The sequence below is a fragment of the Habropoda laboriosa genome, unplaced genomic scaffold, assembly GCF_001263275.1.
Source record: "Habropoda laboriosa isolate 0110345459 unplaced genomic scaffold, ASM126327v1 scaffold822, whole genome shotgun sequence".
In the NCBI taxonomy this organism is placed as follows: domain Eukaryota; kingdom Metazoa; phylum Arthropoda; class Insecta; order Hymenoptera; family Apidae; genus Habropoda; species Habropoda laboriosa.
The window spans coordinates 128,348-148,289 of NW_017100914.1; the positions used below are offsets into that span (position 1 = coordinate 128,348).

General features: G+C 42.2%; 1 protein-coding gene across 1 annotated transcript in view; it reads left to right on the top strand.

Annotated features, from left to right (window-relative positions):
- LOC108577544 (RNA-binding protein Musashi homolog Rbp6-like) overlaps nt 1-19,942 on the top strand; it is a 326,939-nt gene that overhangs the window by 109,984 nt on the left and 197,013 nt on the right. Inside the window, 1 exon segment of the mRNA XM_017940722.1 lies at nt 17,123-17,171. Within this exon segment, the coding sequence (XP_017796211.1) occupies nt 17,123-17,171 (49 nt within the window).

A 19,942-nucleotide genomic window follows, 5' to 3' on the forward strand; every position in this document is an offset into this window, starting at 1 on the left:
GAAAAATGTTAAATAAAATAAATAAATAATAAAAAATAAAAAATTCTACAAACAATGAAAAATTCTAATGGTTTTATGTCGTTAGAAGCGATTTGATGAAGCGTGTCAACGTTTTGTCAATTAGTCATCGAAAATTTAAACGCATTTTGAGAAAAATGACATTTTTGAAGTCGGCGTTGCCCGTAACTTCTATAATTTTCATTCGATTTACTTGAAATTTTCACAAAACACTCTCTGTTATATACCTAATCTCGAGAAATACATAGAATTTTTGCAATATATTGAATACTTTCTCTGCAGTTAACATTTTTATGTTAATAAATAAGTACATCGATTTAAAACTCGAAGCTAGCCGAAATTCATCAATTATTTTATTTTTAAGTAGCAGACTGCGTACCGAAGTTAATTACAGATCTGATTGACTCGCTTCTTAGATGAGCAAAAATTTATCTTATCCAAAAACAAAAATCGACACGTCGATCATTCCTAGAATTCTCATAAAAATCTAATTATCCCAGGTTGCCTTCGGTAACTATCTTCCCCTGCATCAATTGCATGTCGAATTACCATTTCCATCGTTCTACTGTACACCTCAATGTGAAAAGTCACGACACTCTAGCTGGCGATACCAAAAGACAATCATTCCCAATTATTTCCACCACATCAGCTCGACTAAATACAAACACCAACTTCTTCCTATCCTTCAACTTCCAAAGTCAAATTTTCATCTCGAGAAACAAAGGAAATATATGAAAAAAATATGCGGAAACATAGCGAACGGTTCAGTAAAAATTCCAGAAGGAAATACACAAGACAACAAGCCGATGCCGCGTATTCACGACGGTTGTGCTCGTGCCTGGCACGTCGTGGGTCACGAACTCGCTATCTAGCCGTATAAAACGGCCCCGACAAAGAAAGGGTGGAGAGAAACATGGCGACGGAGGAAAGGGAGAGGTCGCGTTTCACAAATGGACCTCAGATCGTTGTCGATAAATAAACCATTCTTCGTATTCTCCGGGCAGCTGGTTTCGCTTTTATTTATGCCCGCGCGAGCGACGCGACGTCGGTCGAAAACGCGCGCGTGCAAATTACGGGGAACGCGTGGAGGCCTCGCGCGTAACTGAAAAGGTGAATAATACACGGGGGCTGGAACAGGGAAAAATTGCGGGGAGAATGGGTTAGATTCGTCGCGTTCCGCCGAGTCTTCAATTCGAGCTTGTGTTCCCGATCTTTATTCGTGGAAATATAGAGGCAGTTTGTTATGTCGAGGAAACATAAGAAGGTTTCCATTTCGCTTGATCTACTGTAGTTTGTTTTGCAACTTTTATCCTCGTTTTTGTGTAATTTTTTAAGGAATTGTTGATTCGTGGAAAATGTTTAACCCTTTCGACTATAGTCACCCGCCGCAAAATTTCGTATTTAAACTGGGCTTAAAATGAATATTTTAATGTGTAATTAAATACGTTCGTGGAAAAGTTATAAACACATTGCTATGAGTAAAAATTATTTTACTCCTGAAAGCAGTGTTACAATGGCGTTTTTGAGACGAAAGGCTTGGCCCCGAACGCTGAAGACCGTGCGTGAGCGCAATGTCTACACTTTTGGCGCGGCGCCTCGTTCTACGGGAGGGATTCCGCGGCGAGGACCGCCGTAGCGAAAGGGTTAATATTTCACGATGTTTGAACAAATTTGAAGCTGGAAATTCAATTTCATTTGGTTGATGCGTATGGAATTTTTGATCATGAGTAGCGTAACATTTTTTCCGTTTATGGTAGAGATAGTGATTTTTTTAGGCAAAAAAAATTATTATTAGGGAAAAGATAGTGCCTTTTTGGTTTTTACGAAGAAGTCAGAGAATTTAAAAAGTATTATATTGATTTAACTGTGTATTTTTGAAGAGAGATTTATAGCTGATTAGGGCAACTGTTTTGTGAATTCAAAGATTCACAGTAAGATAAACTGTAAGATAAATAAATGATCGATGAAGGGGACCGATGAAAAGTTCATTCGAATTCGTTCTGGTGCGCAAAATTTCAGAAAAGAAGAACACAGCCAGCCTAATCGCTTATTGAATCCTAAAATAGAATATAGTCAGCCTAATCGCTTATCGAATCCCAAAATTTTGCGAACAGTAGGTGAAACATGACGTTCCTTAAAATAATTAGCCAGCTTAATCGCTTATTGAACCACAAAATTTCACGGCAATAGGTGAAATATAATATTCCTCAAACGACTCGAAGAATGTCAGAGAAACCCGATATTCGTCGATTATTTTTATTAAATAAAACATTTCAAAACGAAAAATATTTTCATTCAAACTTCCCAACGCGAAGCGGCGATTTCGTACGCGCCGGCGTAAAATAATAGTACATAGTTTCAAATTTGTTACTAATTATCGTTAATACTACACCGAGAATAGTTCGACGTGAATAAAACCACTCCACGCGAACTATTTACCGAAGCTCGAACCACCGATTGTTCACGTCAAAGGGAACACTCCCATTTCGTAGCAATTACTGTCAGAGAGTATGGTAATGCGGGTCACGCGGTGCCAGCTGCGAGACAAACGCGCCGCTGATTCGTTATAGGATTCTTATGTATCAAGCCTTGAAATATGAGCCCGATTTACCCTCGTTCCTGCAAGAATCCGCCGGGTTGCGATATTAAATCTCCGAGCTCCGGTTGACAATCCTCCCGTCACTTAACCGCGTTCTCCCCTCGCTTCAACGAAGTCGTATCTTTAATAACGGATCCACGAAAAAGCGTCTGCTCGATGGGAACGCACAATTCGAAACAAACTCTTGACAGCTGGAGTAACTAGGAAGGAACGGAAATTAAAGAACCTAGTATAAATTCACCTTGAAATGAACTTCTGTCGCCGAAGAGCTTTTCCTCTCTCTTCGTTCGGTTCGTCAAATTTCTTCTTGCTTCTCTTGAGAACGTTTTGAAAAATATGTTCGCCGTTGATCTTCTCCAGGTGAACGCTAAGAATGAGAGAAGAAGTCATTCGCGTTTTTAACAAGGTTTCCTTCAGAGCAATTTTTTATAGCAGGCAAAAACATGACTTTTTCTTAATTTGGAAGGTTTCACTGGTCTTCCACGCTGTGTAAGGTTTTTAAGATTTTTTGACGACTTCGCCTAGGAGGCCAGTTTAAGCAATGTTATTAGTAAAGATGATCCATAGTGTCAGTGAAATGAATTCTATATTTTTGTCAAAGGGAAGACGTGTGAACATTTTTTGACGACTTCGCCTAGGAGGCCAGTTTAAGCAACGTTATTAGTAAAGATGATCCATAGTGTCAGTGAAATGAATTCTATATTTTTGTCAAAGGGAAGATAGCTGCAGTCACACAGTGTATAAGAAAAGCTTCGTTTGGAACTCTCAGAGAGAATAATTTTTGTCTACCACTCAATTCAGCCTCTAAAAATCTTAGATATTTTTAAACCATCGTAGTGTTCCAGAATGTAACACTAGCTCTTAGTATCTCTTAACACTTTAAGCGCCGGATCCGCCGTAAGGCGTAATATGTGGAGTAGTAAGTAGCTGAATATTTAACATATGTAACAAGCACTGTGTAAAATTTTTCAATAGAAATTTTCTGTTTTACGGGAGTTATTTTACTGTATTTTGCAAAAGTGTATGTTTCTACAAAACTCATAAGTGCTACATACTCGCTTTAAGTAAAGTTTCCAACAAAATAGCCGGCGCTTTAAGTGTTAACCTAATCTCGCTACAAGAGTATTCGTTACACGCAAGCGTTTTTCTTCAAAATTGAAGAAATGGACAAAACGCGATCAGTAGAAACACAAAATAAAGAGAGATCTGTAGAATCGTGTAACTACATCTTCAAACACTCGCATAAAGTTGCAAGATTACGTCGGGATAATCAGTCGGGACCTGATTACCCTCGGAGGATGATGGCTCGCGAACATTTCGTCTTCGCTCGTTCGAGCAGCACCCCTGTTTCGCCCTTCGGCCACTACTTTGTTTTTCCTCCACGGTGAAAGTAATCCCCGCGAGAAAAAGCGTCCCTTCGACGCGAGGCACTCCTCCGGCCCAGGACTTCTTATTCCCGGAACAACGGTGTACAAGGCTATCGATCCGGCATCGAACGACAGCCACAGCGCTCGACGTGTATTGATAGCCGGTAGCGGCGGCGGCTTGTTTGCTCGAAACATCGAATTTTCCGTGAAAGTTTACCGCGCGCGCCCTTCGCGTCGACGAAGAAGCTGGAGTCGGCTTACGTGTCGCTGAATAAACGGATCAACCCTCCCGTACTCGCATCTCTTTGCGAGCTACTTAAGTTCTTTGCCCGCCGCCGCCTCCGCCGCGACTCCGTCCCTCGCCCTTCCGCATCATTATTCGTCGAGATGCTCGCAGGAAGGCGGAGAGAACGAGATAGTGAGAGAGGGAGAACCGCATCGATGTCGGGGGAATTTCGCGCGAGGATACGCCGTTGTTGGGATTAGACGAGCGGCCTGTTTGAACGATTCACGAAACGAGCAACGGATGTTTGCGGCCAGTCGAACGAACGATTGAAATTCCGGTATCCCTTCTGGAAGCTCTTGCAGCAATATTTTGCATATGATACTCTATTATTCGGAGTGTATGTACCTACACCCGGTGTAGTAGAGATGTGTCGGGCCATTGAATTATTTATTCGGAGGAATATTGGAAACATGGGAAAATTTTTTTTTCTTTTTGAGCAATCTCTTGTGCAAAAGTGGTCGATGAATTTGATAAGGGAGTTGAATTTGTTTAGAATGGAATTTAAATTTGGACGTGCGATGTGTATCGATGTGTTAGCGGTATTAGAGGAAATATTTTGTGAAGCTTTTAGTTCTTACGTGAGATTCTTGACTTGATTATACATATGAAGGCATAAATTTGGACACTTCCGCTGAGTGCTATTAAAGTTACTATAATTGTCATGAAACTAGATTTCTTGGAAATGAAAAGATGCACCATTAATATGAATTAAACGAATTAATCAACCAGAATTTACAACTTTCATGATATGAACAACCCTTTCGAGATCAAAGGAATCACATTAGAATATGCGTTGCTTTTATGAAACACATAATTCCACAAACATGTAATTTTTTTAATTTATCTATGTACCTAATTTGCGAACATTGTACTACACGTAGCATTTCTTTCAAGGACGCTATGGCTAAATGATTAATTCTCTGCAACTCAATTTCTCTTCGTGAGAAAAAAAATTTCAATTCCTTACAATTTTACCATTTCATACAAGGATCAAGAATGAATTAATAATAATGTAGCCCTACAATAACACAAAGCAACAGCACAGCGATAAACAAATAAAATGAGACTCGCAAATGACTACGTAACTTTCCAAAGGTTCGACAAAAATTTCCCCGAAAACACGTCTACGATCCCACTCATATCCATCGCACAACTAAAAAATAAACCTCGAAACGCGTTCCGGCCTAACAAGAACGCGAGAATTCATCGAATCTTCGAAGTTGCTGGCGGGTGAAGCAGCAGCTTTCATCAATCATCGAGCTCGGAGATTGCATTGGGCGGCTGGCGGTTCCTTAAAAAGTTTCCCGTGGATCCACGCGGGTAACCAGAGATCCGGCGGCGTGGCGGTGTTCGGATCTCTTATTTCCCGACGGAGAAAAAAAGAATCGTGTTCCGATGAAAAAGCTCCGCGAAACTGCGGAGTTTACCTTTCAAGTCGCGAGCGATGAAGTCGGCGGAAGAGGAATGGAGGACAAGAGAGCGAGGAAGCGGCGTGGGATAGAGGGCGGAAAAGAGAGACACGGGAAGCGTGGAGTGAGGAGGGTTCGGCAGAAGCGAAACGAGTTCCGCACGCAGATGTGGAAACCCGAGCTCGAAGCTCGGTGCTCAAAAATGAATTTAAGCTGAACGATGCCTGCACCGAGCGCCGGAAACTTTCGCGGAAAATTATGTGAGATGCGCGTACGTACACTCTCTCTGCCTAACGTGGCCGCCAGACGCCCTCCATCTCTGCGTTCCTCCCACTCTGTCTCCTCGCCCCTTCGTTTTCTCTCTCTCTCTCTCTTTCACCCCATTTTCCACCCTTTCTTTTTTCCGCGACGGTGAAAGAGAGGAAGAATCACGGTAGAGAGAGAGAGAGAGAGAGAGAGAGAAACTCGAGCTCGCTTCTATTTAATTCTCGAATGCGCGCCGCAACTAGACGAATTTTCGTTCCGCCTGCGCGTCGGTCGCGGCGCGGAATAAACGCGGAACCCGCGCTGTTTTTTCAGCCGAGATGCTTGGCGAACGTGTTTGAGGAGGAGAATTAAAGCGTCGTAACGCATCGATGAAAGGAAATCCCCTGCACACGCGATGCATACGAAACCGAAATTTTTTTCTTTTTTTTTTTTTGACGAGGAATGTCGGATAGTCGGATTTAGGTGGGAGTTTCTTGAACTAATTTTTTCGTTTCTAGTCGCTAACGAGAAATATTTTAGTCGGCTTTTCTTTCCTCCCGGGGAAAATTAGAGACGGACGGCGAAGCAAATAATTAAGCGAAATAGCAATTAACCAGAAGGCCGGGATTTATATGTATATTTCATTAAAAACCACGTTAAGCCGGGAACTTTCTTTCATTCTTTTATCGCGTGTACTTCACGATTATTATGTTTTTACCGACACGATCGGAAAAATTCTAATTGGCACGCCTCTCAAATTAACCCGGCCGCCAGTTTTTTTCCCTTACTGTCGCAGCGATTTATTATTATTCCGAGCGCGGCTCAGCGCGGCTTACAGCCCGGGCTCTTTCATCAGTCGATAATTATTATTTCTAATTATTAACGACGACGAGGAAGGGGCGGGAGGAGAAAGTCGGTACAGAAGCGTCCAAATAAATTCGTTTGCGCGATATTTAAGCTTGCTGCGTCGAGCAGGTAATTGAACGAATCGAGAAATTTCGTGTCCGCTGTACCCTATTATTTCACGGTTTCGTCCAATCAATCGCGAAATATGCCGGCCAATTATAATTCACGTGAACAAAGAACGATCTACGGGGACGAATGTGAAAAACAAAAAAGGAGAAGTAAATAAATGGTAGAAAAGTGAAAAGCGTTTGTGAACGAAAGAGAGGTGTATATTGCTGTACCGATCGTTAAGTTGATTGAATTTTCTGTTCCCTTATAACCTTGGGGAAAAATGGGAATAGGAGAGAGAGAGAGAGAGAGAGAGAGAGAGAGAGAGAGAGAGAAGAGAAGACCATTGTGTTTCTTCTTTTTTCCCGTTTGTTCGTTTGATAAATAAGTCGATATGGAAATCGATGGGATGGAAAAATTCACGTATCCGCGGTAGCCAGGCGCAACGAAACGGGGCAATTTCGAAATGGGTTACCGAAATACACGGGGTTTTCGTAGGAGGAAATGGAAACACTTGGTCCGCCGGTTTTAATTGCACCGGTATTAATTTAATGACACCTCCATGAAAACTTTATTCAATTAACGCTAATGGCCTCCAAAGGCTGCGCGTAATTGAACGAGGTAACAAAAAAAAAATCGGGCTTCCTCTGGAGGATAAAGGATGATGAAAGATCGCAGGTGAATCATCGAGTGCTATTAAAGGGAAAATGCGATTTTCTAATCGAGCGAAAGAAACAACGTGAAATTCTACGAATTTCACGGGAAAACGACGTGGCGTTGACGTCGAAGAAAATTTCACGTTAAATTGAATTATAGTTGAAACGACGATAGTTTTTGTGCGTTTGTACAATTTGTCGGATACAAATCTGTCGGCGTGTATCCGAAAGTTGATGTTTGACTACACGCGAAGTTCGTCCTGTACACAGCATAACTCATCCCTGTTTCGTTTGGCGCGGACCTTATCTCATTAGCGCCTAACAACGTTTCGAGTAATCCTGAGCAAAGAGGAGGCGACAGAGAAATTCTCGTTTCGTCAACGAGTCACATCAAAAGTGTGTCGCTAACCGAATTCGGTTGATTGTGCGCGAGAGTCGTCGCAGCTGATGTTCCGTCCAGAATTATTCGCTGTCATAGCAGTGACTCATTGTAACATTCACGGTCTGAGAGCTGCCGCTAAGGGACCATTTCGAAAACGCGGAATCAACTTTGCTGTCGTACCGCTTCGTGCTGCTGGGCTACCTCTGGGTACTAAACTTTGACACTCCGTGAAGTTATTGCAAATGGTTCGATAATTACTATCTTTACCGCGAAATTAATACCTCAAGCTTCGATTTACGTGCAGTTAGCGGTACCCTTAAGGTGTTCGCTTGCGGAATCCTTACTGAACGTGTATAGGGCGTTTCGAAGGTAAACAAGTCTGTTTTACCGGCTTGTTTCATGAGTGGAAATAAAGAAGAAGTGTTGTACGGATAGGAGGGTAAAGAAGGGAATTCTTTGAAAGCAGCGAACGTGTTGAAGGTGTTAAAAATGGAAGCAAATATTTAACTTGAAGCTAGGAACGAGGGTTTACCATTGGTAGTATTTAAAATAATTGAAATTTTTTGAGAAAACGAGGATTCACCAATAGTGATATTTAAAATAATTGAAATTTTTTGCGAGATCGAGGGTTTACTATTGGTAATATATAAAATAATTGAAATTTTTTGAGAAAACGAGGGTTCACCATTGGTGATATTTAAAATAATAGAAATTTTTTGCTAAAGCGAGGGTTCGCTATTGGTGACATTTAAAATAATAAAAATTTTTGGCGAAAGCGAGAGTTTACCAATAGTGATATTTAAAATAATTGAAATTTTTTGCGAGATCGAGGGTTTACCATCGATGATATTTAAAATAATTCAATTTTTTAGCAAAATTGACTACGTTCTTTCATAGCACTCAGACGCTATATTTCAAATATTGATCTAAACATCGATACGTTCGAGACGACCTAATAACAGTACCGATCCCAAAATCGCTACACGTTGCACTTTATTATCATCGAACAATCGCGAACGCACTTCGGTGAAACTAGGATACCTCGTGAAAAGATGAAAGCGAGCGAGTGAAAATCCACGAAGGCTGGGTAACGCGGATGAAAAGCAGCGATGGGCGTCGACGGAGCATTCTCTTTCGCGGAGAGAATACGCGTTGGAATCAGAAACAAGGCTGAGGCGGGAGGTCGGAATCCCTCGAACGGCGGAGATTTAATACAGCTCGCTGCATACTAAATCTACAGGGACAGAGGAGAGAAAGAGAGAAAGACAGGCGCGGTGGTTGCGATAGGGCGCGACGCGGAACGCGAAATGGCCGGGGAAAAAGGGAAACTCATCGAAGTCCCTAGCTGTTGGCTCGCTTTTACCCTCGATCGTCCGTAAAGGGAGCACACCGGGCTCTGCGGGGGAGAGAAGAGAGAGAGAGAGAGAGAGAGAAAAAAAGGAGAAAGTGAACGAAACAGGAAACGAGCGAGCAGGATAGAAGGAGGGAAAAGAGGAAGGGAAAGGGAGCATTCTTTGGAAATCCTAGAGCTGCTTCTGTAACGGCGCTTCTGTTACCGGAGGGGTAAATCGGTATCGTTTCGTTTAAATCCACGACGTTTTACGAGCTGGTGGCGGAGCAAAGGGGCGGAGGAGCGGAGGTGGAGAGGAGGAGAGAAAAAGCGAACGAAAGAAAAGAGAAAAGAGCGGGAAACCTTTCACGAGACGACAGGGCTGGCGTTCGCTCGCTTCGTTCGTCCGCTACCGCGCTGCCGCGCTACTACGGCGGCGGTGTTTATTTTAGAATGCTTCGTTCGTCTCCGTAAATGCAATTACGGTCTTCCTGCGGGAATCGATTATCGCATTAGGTTATCCCGCCGACGCATCGGCTTCTTGAACGACGGGGATTTAAATGGGAACGTTTTCGACCGTCAGGGTCGGACGAGCGTAAACAGTCCACGATGTGAATACGAATATTACCGAAGGCGATGATGGCGAAACTTTCACTTCTAGTTGAATTTATTTTCAACAGAAATAGAAATATACGTATACACACGGATGGTAGAAGGGAAAGGAATATGGAATTCATTTAACCTGTTACGGGTAGTAAGAAAATAGAGAGAGCGCTCGTCGGAGAACGGTGCGTGTCTGACTATAGGTAGACTGTTTCTACTTGCTCGCGTATTACTTCTATAGCCAACTATTTATTATCCATCGCAAGAACTGCTGGCAAGCGTATTATTTTTAAAATAACCGGGAACATTTTTAACTCCACTGTTCGAAGTTTGATAAATCGTTTGATTTAATCGAATTAACGCGGCAAAGTTGGATAACATGTATACACGCTTGATTTCTACCAAAACAAATTAACCACGAATCGATAATATTTCACGCGTTGTCTACGTTGCGAATCTATCGTTTTCTGCTATTGTACCACTGTCTACATTCCTCCGTGATATCTCTTATTTTTCAAAACGTATAATTCTCAGAGACAACGTTGGCTGCGCGCCCATAATTGGAGGTCACCGGTTACCCTGATGCTTTATGCTCGAGAACTTTGTTACAAATGTCAGGGAGGGCAAAATGCAAAAAGTCCGCGTAAAGGGTACACTCTTGACCCAGTTCCAAGTCGCCCTTTTAAATTAGTTCGCCAAACAAGGCAGTCGGTAAGAAGAGAGAGAGAGAGAGAGGGAGGAGAAAGGTGTCGCGGGAAATGATACGAGGTGTGTGTATGTGTCTGGTGAAAAGGGAACAGTTGCCGTTGGTAGAAAGGGCAGCACTCGTAAGACAGCAATCTACAGCACGGTCCACCGAGAGCTGTAACACCACTAGAATCGAACTTGTAATAAGGTACACCTCACCCACTCACCAGGACCCAATTGCTCCACAGGGACAACAACCCTACTTCGCGTCTTTCTCTTGTTCGTTCCATAACCTTTCGGTATTGTTCGTTTGCGAATCCTACCGCGTGGAACGTGGCAAACCTGGAGAAATTACGGTACCGCTTCGAATCCCATTATGTAACATCATTTTACGCCAGTAATTCTCCTTGTTCGTGGAATTGCAATCTAACTGGGTGGATATAAACGTGAAAGAAATACGCTTGCTTCAAACAATGAATTATGAGATTTGAGCTGTGGCAATATTGCTGCACAAGGTGAGTCACGTGAAACAGGCCACCTAATTATTTTCTCTAGCTGTAGAGATTTAAACGGTTTCAAAGGATGAATAAGATAGAAAAAATTTTTTTCACAAGTGTCATTTTTCTCAAGGTCGCCTATTTTGTTTTTTACGTGAAATTCTATATTTTTTTCTGCTGTATGTCGCAGCAGTCATTGATACGCATTTAATTTGAATTGCAAAATTTTGAATCAAATGTGTAACTTGCTTTCATTTTTTGTCAATTCTTCCATCTTATTCACCCTTTGAAACCGCTTAAATTATGTCTAAAAATTTCCTCGTCCCACCGTAGGTAAAGAAGATAATTAAGTTTTGAATAAAGTTCAATTTCAAATTATGAAAAACATTTGCGATAAACAAAATTGAGTATAAAATTTTGGAGATTTCTTGTCCCGAGTATTGGAGAAAACAACGAATACTACATGTTTGATCAATGACGGTACGTAACTACTTGCTGCAGACCTACACTCCCAAAATTTTCAACTGTACCCTTCGAATCAATTACAGTTACATCAATTCCCGACGTTTAACCGTCGGATTCGATCAATTTTTCATTACTTTATTCAATTTAATTGCCAAACGTGGCGAAACGGTTTCATGAAAAGAACTTATCGAACGCTGGCTGTAATTGTTCCCGCAATTCGTACGTTCTCGCATAGCGGTTCGGTTATAATCATCCGGGTATCTCCATTAATTCTCGATACCGAAAATTATACTTTCCCGGGCGTATTTTATAAACCGGAGCGGGTGTAGAAAATTTACGCCCGTCGAACACGATGAAAATTAATAGCTTCGATCTCCGATTTAAATACTCTCTCCCGGTGAACGAATAATCCGCGATCTCTAACAATTTGCTCGATAATTAATTTTCTAAATCCAGATACAACACGCGAGACCATTCTCGACGGCGGTTTCCTACAAATACGCCGGTTAAAAAACTGTCCCGCTTAATCCTCATCCGTCCCTCAGTTTCGCATCTTAATATGTCCCTCGGTGTTAATTCGACACAATGGTAAACAATCAATGAAACGAAAAGATGAATAATAAATTTTGCAAATTCTTCTATTAAATGTAGAAAATAAACGAAAAATTTTTTGCCACAAATAGCCGAATAATACTATCTTTTTCCGGAAAAATGTGTGAAATTGACACGAGGGATGGACGAGGGTTAATCCGATCCGAAAAAACTCGAATCGACGAAACGTATTCCATGATCGTCACTTAAACGGAGAATGCAATAACTTCCGCGCGGAGGCACTCGGAGGAAAGTCGCGAGGAACAGAGTTCGAGGAAGGAAGATTAATATCGATCGAACTAGTCGAAGCCAGGGGGGAGGGTGATTCCGTCGAACAACTCGAGGACATCAAAGTATATCGGGAAGGGTTTTGCCATTCTTGCCCCAAGGATATTACGCGGACCAACCAAGAGGCAAAAGAGCAGAAAAGTTGAAATAATTCCGCGTCGGGGAAATGTGGTACAATCTTCTTTGTTTAACGGAACACCGGAGCGACCGGGCAGATATTGGAATGATCAAAGGGATCAACCCGAGGCCGGGGGATCTTTTAAGAATTTATATTGTTTCATTTCCAGTGTTTATTTTTAATTTGCACCGGTCTAAAGAGAGCACGAGGAGCAACCGCGAAATTCTTAATTCTTTGAAAATTTTAAATCGATCGCTCTGCTGTACACTTTTTTCCTAACCGGAGGAAGGGTAAATACACTTTGCGGAGGATATTATTTTCACGGGAACAAGATTGAAGGATTTGTTTGATACATTTTTTATCAGCTTCTTTAATTTACCGCTTCGAACCTGTACAATTAACAGACTTGGCGAATCGTTGTTTGAACGGATTATTCGATTCGGTGGAATTATATTAAAAACACTCGGTGTGTCCTATATTACAGTGCTTTCACGTGTACAAGCTTTTACTCTTTACTCCGTGCCGCTACATTTTCTCGCCTTTCGTCAAATTTAACCGTACCGCTGCTGCTACTTTCGAGAGATCGAATCATCGCCATTTCGTGTTTCGCCCCCGCTTCGCATCCCACGCCTATCGATTATTCAGGCGTCTATTTTTACCTGGAACGTGAATCAAGCTCGCCGCCCGGCTCATTCACTCTGAAAATCTTTGTCGGATATGTTGCCGAATGGAACTGGCGGGGGGGAATAGGAGGTTTCGAATTCCTGCGCGAGGCTGAATCTCGTTTAAATTGATGCGATCTTGAAACGGTGCCGAAAAAACAGAGAGACTTGGAAGGAACGGACGAATCCGGGGGAGCATCAAACGAGGAATGTTCAGACTTTGATTTAACTGGCAGAAGCGCAGCATATGTCGCAACAAAGGTGCAATACGTAAAAAAAAAGAAAGAAAAGGAAAAAAGAAGGAGAAGGGAAAAAGGAGAAAAGAAGAAAAATAATGGAAAGACGTACACTTTGTGAAAAACAGCAAGGGAGCAAAAGACTTGGCGATGGCGAGAGGGGTCCCTGGTGTCAGTCTTGTCTTACGCTGCGATGCCTCTTCTGTTTTCATTAAAAGCTTCACTCTGTCTCTCTTCTCCCCTCCCTCTCTCGCTCATCGTCCTTCCTTTCGTCGTATAATATTACTCGTTCTTTTGAAAGTAAAAAACGGGACGAATGTCGTCTAAGAGACTCAATTCCTTGCTATGTTTCGTGTGACTTTCAAAGCAACAGAACGTGAATTATTTCGATGAATAATCATCATCCCTGAGGTGTGTGCATGCACAGTGTTCCCACGCGGTCCGCGTTTTCCTTGCCCCTTTTTAAAGGATCGATTCGCCGCTGTTACGCTCTCTTCTTTTTTTATCCAGCGAAAGGAGAGAGAATAAACGGAAAGCGTCTGCTTGTCCCACGATGAGAACGGATCGCGCTTTCAATCACATTCTTCATCGAAGGCACGGTGTAACGTCTGCAAAACTTACACGTGACTGCTCTCTCGTTAGCTTCGGCGAGCTGGTCCTCAGGAGCAAGTTGTTGGTCGCTGTTTTTTTCGCTTTCATATCCTCCCCGTTCCTCTCGTCACGTTCACGAAACGGTTAACGATATTCAAACAAACCCCTCTGCGCCGGGAACGAGCCTGGTCTGAAATCCGGACGATAGCGCGCGGATGAAAGTACGAAGGTGCTATCAATCTCCATCCGCGCAATAAACACGACAGGTATGAGAGAGAAGATGAAGAACGAGAGAAAATGTCTTTTAATACGTGCAACTAGTGCTTTTATATATTTTATTAAACGTAGACTGGACTTGGTATTGAGCATGAAAGTGAAAAATAAAAGGACTCGCAAGGGAACATCTTGATGCGATGATTACCAATTTTTATGAAATTTTGGTATATGGTGATTCTCAGAAAAAAATTTCCACAGGTATGATATATTTTTTGTCAGCAACAGTCCACGAGACTCACAAGGAAACGTCCTGATGTGATAATTGCCTATTTTCAAATTATTAAAGTATATTAGACTTGATAGCGAGGATGAAAACGAGAAATTTGATAATTACCGATTTTTATGAAACTTTGGTATATGGTAATTCTGAAAAAAACTATTCGACACGTATATATTTTATTAACAGTAACCCACAAGATTCGCAAGGAAACGTCCTGATGTGATAATTGCCTATTTTGAATTTATTAAGGTATATTAGACTTGATAGTAAGGATAAAAGCAAAAAATTTGATGAAACTTTGGTATATGGTTCTTCTAAAGAAAAATATTCGACACACTTTTTCTTCACGCTCATGAAAACATCCTGATGTGATAATTACCTACTTTGAATTTGTTAGTGAGGATAAAAACAAAAAGTTTGTTTTTATCATTTTTAATCAACAGTCATCCACATTGAAATCGTTCATAAATCATTTCTTTCACCAATAATAAAAGGATAATGCAAGTGATGCAAACGCGAACCAATTTTTTCAGATTATTCAAGAAAGATTCACAGTTACCAATAAATATAGGAAACATCGAACAACAGCGGTAAAAAGTACCCAACACGAGCGTCTATCAAATCCATCCAATTCCGCTCGATTAATCACAATCCCCCATCTCTCAGCAGGCTACTTCTCTATCCCCGTACTTTTACCTCCACTGACCAACATTTTCTTGCGGTGCCCTAAATCAACGCGATTCCATCCAGCCGCGGACACGCCCTTCCGATGTTACTTTCGCCGCGTACCGTATTACGTAAAGCGGTAAACGGAATTACGCCGCGTTGACAGATGCAAACGGGATGAAACTGTCCCCTCGCTCTCGCGACGAAGTCCATCGAATGTTAATCGCATAATCTAATATTTACCCCCGCGCTGCGTCGCGGCTTACTCTACGGTTTTTGCTCCCACCCCCTTTCTCTCTCTCCTCTCCCTCTATCTCGCGGCCGCTACTTCTATCGTTTCGTGCTTGCGGTCCTTTCGCAGGAAGTAGGAAGGAACAAAGCGGGGAGCAGCGCAAGGGGGGACGGGCAGGGGGTAAAGGTAATCCCTATTGTTTCTCCTGTCCCATAAATCCTACTAGCCACGTCGCCTTCCCGCCTCCTGCGCTTCTCCAGTCCCTCTCGCACTTCGGTTACCGACAACACACCCCCTTGCACACCCCCACCTGCTACAACTCCTGCTATTCTCAATCCCCTTGCTACGCCTTTCTCGGCGGCGTGCTTCGTAAATCTCGGTCCAGCTGTGCTTTACGGCACACATGTACTTCCGGGAAGAATACAAGTGATCCTATCTCCGGGTTCGACGGATCTCCCTCGACCCCCTTCAGCTCGATCACACGAGAGAGGGTTAAGTTAACGTTCGGAATTCTTCTTTTCTTCTTTTCCCGTTCGTTTCACGGATGGAAACACGATCGGTGTGAAGCGTGGATATTTAACGAGGGTGATTTTTTTGTGTGCGCCGGTGGTAGGGTAGGCACACGTAATGGTACTTGGTTCGCTTAAAATTGGACGATAATGATAAGGGATAACGTTCAAATGGATAATTGACGTAACCGGGGTTGGAGGTTTCTTTTTCTTTTTCAACGTAGCTTCCCGAAGGTTTAACTCTAATTTCGACGACAAGGGAACCTGATCGCACTTGAGAAATTTGTCGCGCTACCCCAAGTTTTCTGGTACGACGTTTCTATAGGGTTGTTTACGATCCATAACGCCTTCAGCGCGGTACTTTAGACTCTTGACACGTAGAAGGGGTTGCGTTTTTTTTTTTCTCTCTGTAACACCGAGAAAGGGTCGCTACTAATTTATGACGTTAAACTCTGACATCTTACTGTTGCCCGCGTAGATTTGTCACCGGTGTTTGTAATGCGGTTACACGGTGTCGCTTTGAGATCTTGTGTAAATGTAACCGTGACAAATTTGCGTCGTTGGAGTTATGCGTTTATTGCGTCTGCTAAAGTGTTTTCTACACATTTGTTAAGAATGCGTTATTTGCGATAGGCGATGAATTTTATTACATATACTGGACTCACTCTTTGAAATTAATTACTAAGAAAAATTCTCTTTAGCAGCTTCCTAACATTTCATCTCTAAAAATTTTTCTATGATAAATTAATTAATAAATCTCTGACTAAATAATAAAGAGTAAAGCTCCTATGAAAGTAAGAGACAAATTTTTCGAATGAAAGTTTTTGTATTTATCTTAAGGGCTGTTATTAGCGAATAAATAAAAAAACAGCGATGACTTCCACATCTCTTCACCGATTTCACCCGTAAGAAGAATTGTTATAACCATATAATGGATCCTTTTCTACCAAACAATTTTTATTGGAAAAATTTGTTTCTCATTTTCATGGTTCCAGATATAATCAAGGTGGTAGTTCTAACTTAATCTAACTGTCTTTCGCGATTAAGGCACTAGGAAGCCCAAGACGAAATGCATTCTTCTTTTCCTTTCCTTTTCTACCAATCTTCTCCCCATTCGTTCCTTCTTCCATAAAAAGGTAAACCATAAATCTAACATAACGCGTGTTTACGCGTACCGTTAATGTTCACTGTGCAGACGTGTCAACTAACGCCTTCTTTCTCATTGAAATTACAGATCGAGGATGCCATGCTGATGTTTGACAAGCAAACCAACAGGCACAGAGGTGAGTAAAATTTACGATTTTCTTGAAAAGGAACGTGGAATCGGTCTATTTTCTCCGCGATACAATAATTCGATACCCGTGGGCTGGTAATTGCTGTTTAATCACCGGTGATCGTTAAATCCCGCGCTCGTGAACATCAGAGGAGTGCTGACGTCGCGCGTCCGCCGGTGAAATTTCGTTCTACGTGTTGCAAATGCGTGCGTGCGTGCGTGTGCGCCACGCAAGTACGTCCCGCGCGCAAATATGCTGAAAATATGGTCGAGACTATTCTCTGTTTAGCGAGTCAATAATACTGGCGTTTCGCTCGCGCGGATCGCGCACCGGGTAATTAACGAGCCGGCTCGAAACTATAATTAGTAATTACGGTAATACGCGCGAAGCCAATGCGCCAAAGCCGGCACAGTCGAAGATAAATAACATTAATTTGACGCGGCGATCAGTCGGACCGTTAATCACGGTGATTGCGTGATTCAACGTCAACACGCGCCTTTCTTGCGACATCGGCGTCGCGACACGAGCAAACGGCTGGCCAGCCTGCGATCGAGCGACGTCAGCCAACGGGAATTTCCGCGTGTTTTTCGATCATTTATCGAACACGAGCAACCACGCTTAATTGGAATTTCCGTCAAACGGTAAAGTTCCCCGATAGGAAAACTGCAGTCGCGTTTGAAGCTCGAAATAGATCAAAAGATGCCACGTGAAAAATTTTGTCGATCCTTCAGAAATTAAACGTTCGATGCTTCTGAAGCATTCTTCTTGTAAAATGGGGAAGTTTGTAATTTCGAACTTGTGCAATTTAACTATTCGTAACCAAATTTTTTCTTACTAGGAAGAAATTAAAGTGAATTGAAGTGAAAAAATTAAAATTGCAGGTCTTCATTTTTCTGGGGAAAGTAGGAATTGCTAATTGCTATTTGTAACTTTTAAATCCGACAATTTTATGAAGGGTTAAGAAACAACGAATAACCTTTTTAGGTATATATGTATTTACAAAAGTTAAAAATGCTAGAAGATGTCTCTCCTTTTTCAAAATTTCTTTTTTATGTAGAAATTCTCTGAGTAGGGAGAGCTACTCTTTCCATGCTCAGCTTCTGGCCCGCCGCGCTCCTGGCGGGCTCCTGGGAGCCGTGACCCGCTCGCCGGTGAATAAAAGTGGTATAGGGGTTACAAGTCAGACTTGTTTCATGATTTCCAAAAAATCTCCTGAATGAAATGTTAGAAGTTGTCTCTCAACTTTTCCAGGGGAACTTATAATATTTACATTGGCTAACTTACTTCGCATTGGCAAATCTTAGAAACTCCACCTCAACATCTCTCCTGCGAAAGAAGTGGAAATTTTCTGGTTTTACCCAGAAACCACACGTGTGACGCTGCCTGTCCTGCTTGCATCTCTAACGTCTATGCGACCGTGAGCCCTGTGCACTTAACACATTGCTGACGGTATACTATGAAACGAATCGAAACTGAAAAGTGAAAAATTGACATCTGTGCTTTTTAAAAAATAATTTATAACACTTGGTTCAATAATAGTGGTGTAGACAATGAAAATTATCGTATCTCGTCACCAGCAGTTGAAAAACAGACGATGACAATTCACTTCTCCCGTCGCAAACATTTCAAAAACAAAAGACTCGAACTGTCCCGTCGACAATGTGTTAAGGTTTCCAACTTGCAGCAATCGCGAAAACGTCTAGGACTAAATCCTCGACAGCTGCGAGCTTATTTTTACTATCGGCGAGCAAACCACGAACCACGCTCCGTTACAATACGTACAGCGTTCTAAACAGATCGTACGAAGCTATTTGGAAGAATTCCACGGGACTTCTGGCAGTCGAACAATTAAACCCGCCTCGACCTTGGAAATCTAAGAGAAACATTCAGATACCATCAATATCATTGGTTGTCTACGCAGAATTGTACGCGGCATAAACGCGGTCGGCGTCTTTGTATTTCAGTCGGTCGCGTCACGCATAACAATAGGTCTATCGCGGCGGGCCGGTTACGCAGGCTTTTATTCAGGTGCGATTAACATAAAGAATAAAAGAAGGAACGCGTGCCAGGAATCGAAACGGCGAGCATTTACATCCGGCGCGCGTACTGCGTGTACAAACGACCAGAGAAATTTCGTTCGCGGCAGGGAAAATACGAAAAATGTAAATTCATCGCGGCTCGATTAGAAGCCGAACTGAACCAAGTGAAAGAGAGAAGAAAGAGAAAAGAAAAGAGAGAAAGAAGGAAACGAGGGAAGGGAGAGTCTATAAAATTAGCATAACACCATCTGTTATCATGAGCTTTTTTTCTGCGTTCGTGAAGGTCGTTCTGAATACTTTACCTAGCGCCCCGGTGTTTCCGTCTCCGTGAAACGAAAGCGTAGATTGAGAGATTAGCGGCGATATGAATAAATTGTTACGGAACAAGCAACACGATGGAAGAAACCAGTCTTCGTTTCGAACTTCTCCGCGGTAGATTACGCGAAGAATTTTCTTCTAATGTCTGTAATTATGCACAGGTTGGTATGAATTACCAGTTGCTGCTGGACGTGCAATGATTGATACGATATTCGGTCTGGATTGGTTCATTGAAATGGTTCAGAAGAATATTATACTCTTTTTTTTCGTGTGCGATTATCGGTAACGCTGCAAGTGCGTGACTTGCACCTGATGCAGGCTTATTAACCCTCGAACAGCCGACCGAAAACAATGACGCGGCACGCCAACACCGGGTCTCTTTTGACCCATACTGGAATTTTTACTATAATAATATAATAAATA